This window comes from Hibiscus syriacus, unplaced genomic scaffold (genome assembly GCF_006381635.1).
Source record: "Hibiscus syriacus cultivar Baekdansim isolate YM2019G1 unplaced genomic scaffold, ASM638163v2 tig00001349_pilon, whole genome shotgun sequence".
NCBI classification, from domain to species: domain Eukaryota; kingdom Viridiplantae; phylum Streptophyta; class Magnoliopsida; order Malvales; family Malvaceae; genus Hibiscus; species Hibiscus syriacus.
The window spans coordinates 418,494-424,135 of NW_024061867.1; the positions used below are offsets into that span (position 1 = coordinate 418,494).

Below are 5,642 nucleotides of genomic sequence, written 5' to 3' on the forward strand. Positions count from 1 at the left end.
CCGAGGCCCGGATGGCACCTGGCAAGACGGATATTTTCGCAGCGTTGGTCGATGCTCTGTTCTTCACGCTGAGCTCTAACCTCTTTTTTGAAGGTTTGAACATTGCTTGGAATCAGGGTTTTCGTCACATTGAAGTCGAGATGGATAACAGTGAGGCCATCAAGATCCTCTCCTCCCCGCTTCAACGTTTGAACCGGCTCTTATCCGCAGACTCCGGAACCTTCTTCTTCGTCATTGGAGTATCACACTCACTCATATTCACGTAGATGCCAACACTGTTGCGAACGCTCTTGCCCATATTGGCCGTTCAGCATCGCTTGAGATCACCATGCTTACCCAGCCGCCAACTGATGTTCATCTCCTTCTCCAGTCTGACTTAGGCATGTGGAGAAGGAGTCTAAACTGCTGTTAACTCGGCCCTTCTTTTGTAACAAAAAATAAATAAGTAAATAAACGAAAGAGAAGAAAATGGAAAGCGTGGTCAAAAACGAAAAGGCAAAGAAAATTGTGTTAAACGAGGAGACCTCTTTTAAGAAGCGATGCCGTTTTGGCTTCTGTGTCAGCTACTTCAGCTTCTATATAAACCCATGTTTTGCTACCTTCAGTTGCAGAGTTATCAGTCTTCAACCATTATTCTGATTAAGCCCTAATATTTATCCCTGAGATTTGAGTCAGTGGAGAGCCCCATGAAAAACCATCGGAAGGTTGAAGAAAGCTTTCAATGGGATCAAACCACGAAAAAACATTCTACTATTTCCCGAACTTTCCCCAGATTAATAGTTTGTTCAATCTTTTTCATTTCAATTCTCAGCCTCTTCTACACACTGCGCTTCTCCAATGCTTCGAGTTCCTCTAATCACCAACTCAACATCAGCAGAACCATTCGAGTGATCGACCAAGAGCTGCCCCCGCCGGTTTCTTCCCCACAAAAGCTCAATCCCGTCACGGAAACAATCCTCCACCACATCGTTTTCGGCATTGCCGCCTCGGCTCGGTTCTGGGAACAACGCAAAAAGTACATAAAACTCTGGTGGATGCCTCAGCAAATGCGTGGCATCGTCTGGTTAGACAAGGCCGTGAAGAATGGATCCTCCGACGAGGACCGTCTTTTACCGCCGGTAAATATCTCCGGCGACACATCCAAGTTCAAGTATAAGAACTCCAAAGGTCATCGGTCTGCCATAAGGATATCCCGCATAGTTTCGGAGACTCTGCGGCTGGGGTTTGAAGACGTGAGATGGTTCGTGATGGGGGACGATGATACTTTCTTTGTACCGGAGAATTTGGTTAGGGTTTTGTCAAAGTACGATCATAATCAGCTGTATTACATCGGGAGTTCATCGGAGAGTCATTTGCAGAACATTAATTTCTCTTATGGGATGGCTTATGGCGGTGGTGGGTTTGCCATTAGTTACCCTTTGGCTAAAGCTCTTGCGAAAATGCAAGATAGATGCATACAGAGATACCCCGGATTGTACGGTTCCGATGACCGGATTCACGCTTGTATGGCTGAGATGGGAGTTCCCCTCACCAAGGAACCGGGATTTCACCAGGTTTGTCTGGACTTTTTATCTATTTACTTTTATTTTCTTTATTTCATCCATTTTTACTGAAATTTAACAAAGAAGACAACTTATAAATAATTCAAATAATTGAAGATTTTGGTTTGTTTTCTGGGTCGAAAATAGTGATGAATTTTTTATTCTTCCATCGTCAAAACCCTTGAGTTTTCTTCTTTAAAGGATGAAAATTATGTATGATCTAAGCATTCAAAAATTTCTCGAGAAGGTTAAGTTTTGTGTTTTTTAGCTAATGCACACGGGATATGCTCGCTGTTTTCTACAAGTGTGGGAATTCATTGTTTTTAAGAAAAACAACCTTAATCTAGCCAGTAATAAAGTTCTGGTCTTTCAGATAATCCTAATATTAGTTCATAAATTTTAATTAATTGATAATATGTCATATATTTTTCTGGGCATAATTTCTGGGAAATGATCTTAAATAACTTGATCGATTCATCTTATTTTTTTCTAAAAATTATCAACATTTAATGATAAATCGTTTTCTGTTAAGAGTTTGAATTTAACTAATGCACTATTTGAGGCTTATTCCTTCTTATCAAGGAGAATAACATTTGGAAAACCCCATAATCATGTTCCTCGGATTTGGTTTTTTTTCTGTTCAAATTTTAAATTCAAATTATTTAAACATAAATAAGTAATATGTACATTTAAGTACGTGCCTCCCAGTAATGGCGCGTCGCATATATCACGGCATTGATATGTACAACTTTTTGAACTTTGGACCACAGCGTTCGACTTGTCGCTTCTCCTTTTGATGTTTCTCTTCTGTCTGTCGTAATAGATCTGTTTCCCGCGTCTTTAAATTCCTAATAATGGGTCTGCACAAACGTGTCTCGATCTTGGTCCAACTCAATATTTTCGATATGGACACGCGTTTCCTAATCTTGACTCGGTAGATGACCCGATTCAACATCTTTCACAACTAATTGATGCGACTCTTTGAACTCTTCTTTTTTATTAATTTCTCTGATTCCCAACTGTTTAAAAAATCTGGGTTTCAAAACTAACTATTTTTTTGTCAGTACGATGTTTACGGTAGTCTGTTGGGCCTGCTGTCGGCGCACCCTGTTGCTCCATTAATCAGCATCCACCATCTCGACGTGGTCGAGCCCATATTCCCAAATGTGAACCGGGTTCAAGCCCTTCAGCGTCTAAAGGTCCCAATAAACCTGGACTCGGCTGCAATAATGCAACAGTCGGTTTGCTACGACAAAACCCGAAGCTGGACGGTCTCGGTGGCTTGGGGTTATGCGGTTCAAATATACCGAGGCATATTTTCGGTTCGGGAACTGGAAATGACGGCAAGAACATTCTTGAACTGGCATAAGAGAGCCGATTACACCGGCTTCTCTTTCAACACACGTCCCGTTGCTAAACATGCATGCCAGAGACCGTTTGTGTTCTACTTGTCTAATGCTTTGTACAACAAGAACACGAATCAGACGGCTAGCGAGTATGCTCAGCACCGAGTTCCGAGATCTGAGTGTAATTGGAAGATGGCGGATCCATCAAGGATTGACAAAGTCCACGTTTATAAAAAGCCTGATCCCCATTTGTGGGACAAGGTAACGTCTGTTGTTGTTTTGGTTGGTCGAATGTAAGGAAACAGTTATAAGGTAGGTTTGGTAATTGGTGTGAAGTGTGTTTGCAGGCTCCGCGAAGGAATTGTTGCAGGGTTTTGCCGACGAAGAAGAAAGGCACGGTGGTTGTTGATGTAGGAGTTTGCGGAGAAGATGATGTCATTGAATTGCGACGAGAGAGAGGTTTCAGTTGTACTCCATAATTTGAATTAATCATTCCCTTGGTTCGATGACTTGATACATTTGGTTATTATGTATGTTGAAGAGTTGGTTATAGCAAAGCGAGCATCGTACTCTAATTTTTTTGTATAACAACTAACTCTTAAATTCCTTAAAATCCAGTTCTTTTGTAAGTATTTCGCATTAATCCACCAAGTCAAAATACACGCTAGTAGGTGTTGTAAGCTTGTAGCACAATCTTTAATGAAAAGGGATACGAAGGACTCCTCAAATTACAAAAAGTAATTAAAATTTTATAACTTGAAAATAAAATAAATTGTTAATGCAAACGATAGCCAATGCCAACTTATTTTCCTCATCAAAATAACCAGACTTATTGACTCGACTGTTGGCTCCATATTAATCATGCAAAGGCGTTCGTCTTCGCCGCGACATTATCACTCTCTAGAGAAACAGACAACTCCTTGGACCCTTCCTGGTTATTATCCTCAACGTGTACATTTGGTTGAATTTCTTTTGAGTTGATGCAACCTATGTTTTAAAATTTCACGAACTAAAAATTCGCCTCGTTCAAGGATGAACTCACAGTTCATATCGACAAAAACAAAGATCCATGAAAATTGAGAAAACAATATTCTTTAAACCAAACCAAAATAATTAATCAAAACAAAATTACTAGTAAAGTTAACCAGAAATGAAAAATAAAATAAAATAAAATAGATAACTTTCTTTTGGTTAAAATTATGTTACAATTCTTTTGTTTAGGATAGGAAATGAAGCTTAAGTGTTCATGCAACTAAAAACATAGGTATGAACAAACCATAACTTTGTTTTGTCAGGTTCATATGACGAACATTGTTTTATCAGGTGCGTGACTAATTAAGATTACTGATTTCAGACTGATCATTTTCTCGTGACGATGAGAAGCAGTCATTGTTGAAATGGGAGATGGAAGAGAACGATGGCGGAATTGAAGAGGAGCTCGAGGACGAAGAGATTGGAGACAGTAGAAGAAATGAGCTTCGACGGTGCCTATTAGGAAGCTTGCACCTGGAGTGTAGAGGATGTAATCGCCGGAGACAGTGGCACCTGATAGCAGAGAGAGGATGATTGGTTAGGAACGTGTTTTTGCAGGTTACGGCTGACCAGACAAAGATTTAAGATTAGGGTTGATAATAAAAAAAAGTAACGATAAACATAAATGATCTAGGATATTATTTGATTAAATACTTCAACTATTAAAAATTATAAAATAATCATAATATAATTATATGAAGTTATTGAATCGCTTGACTACTAAAATTACAATAACCATCCAACAGTCAAATGTTACGCACCTTTGGTTCTTCAATGTGTTTTGGCGGCAAAATATAAGGGATTTTTTTCTTCTAAATTTTATTAAATTTCTCAAATTGGGTTCAGATACAGATGCTGAAATCAGTGCATGTACATTCTATTTCTTGCCCCACACACACACACATATATATATATATATATATATATATATATTGACGGAGCTAAAATTAAATATTGGTAGAGACCGAAATATTAAATTATTTAAGAAAAATATACAGACTTATTTGGTATTTAAACTCGAAATTCAACATGAACCAAGCGAACTTAGTGATTAAGAGATTGTTGTTATCCTTGAGGTCCCGAGTTCAAATATGTATGTAGGGATATGAGCGTTCATTCTCAAATAATTGAAAATCTTTGTGTATATATATATATATCCTTTTTAGATATATTTAAAAAATAAGCAAAGTTAAACAAAATCTACCTTTTCAACTGTAATAATTGCCTCTTGTCTCTTCCAAATCATACTTAGATGGATAATTGCCTGATATCTTAAACGCATGATAATTTAAAAAACTATTATAAATATCTCAGATAATAATATTTTTTTACATGTAATCTTTAATCCAAATGCGTAAGCTCAATTGGGCTCTTAATATAACAATACTGCGTTGCATGAAGCTTGCAATTGGAGGGACGTAGATTCATCCACGTGCCTAAGAGTTCACTTTTTGTCACCTTCAACTTGCTCTTCACACCCTGATTTTTGCCACACCTTTTTCTTTTGAAAAAAAATTCTACTGTTGCTTACAATTTCCAAGACGTGAATCATGCTTTTTTGTTATTTCCTTATATTTTAATACTCCCTAATTCCCATTGTAATCTATTTTAATTATTTAATTATATGAACATTCCACCTTATATATACGCCATAATTCCATTAACATTCTCCTCAGATATTCTCCAAACATAAACTAAACCCTCTCTTTCTGTCTCTAGACCA

The 5,642-nt window shown here is 37.8% G+C and overlaps 1 protein-coding gene across 1 annotated transcript; it reads left to right on the top strand.

Moving 5' to 3' along the window:
• Positions 1-671: 671 nt before the first annotated feature.
• On the top strand, positions 672-3,405 carry LOC120125819. Its single transcript, XM_039144159.1, has 3 exons — positions 672-1,553; positions 2,606-3,148; positions 3,235-3,405. Exons 1-3 carry the CDS (start codon positions 687-689, stop codon positions 3,364-3,366), a joined length of 1,542 nt encoding a protein of 513 aa, XP_039000090.1. The 5' UTR covers positions 672-686; the 3' UTR covers positions 3,367-3,405.
• The last annotated feature ends 2,237 nt before the right edge of the window (positions 3,406-5,642 follow it).

Bases quoted from the DNA above. Each gene is read 5' to 3' on its own strand.
- LOC120125819 (XM_039144159.1), top strand. From the start codon at position 687: ATGAAAAACCATCGGAAGGTTGAAGAAAGCTTTCAATGGGATCAAACC. The intron at 1,554-2,605 runs GTTTGTCTGGAC...TTTTTTTGTCAG, and splicing joins AGGAACCGGGATTTCACCAG to TACGATGTTTACGGTAGTCT. The intron at 3,149-3,234 runs GTAACGTCTGTT...GTGTGTTTGCAG, and splicing joins ATCCCCATTTGTGGGACAAG to GCTCCGCGAAGGAATTGTTG.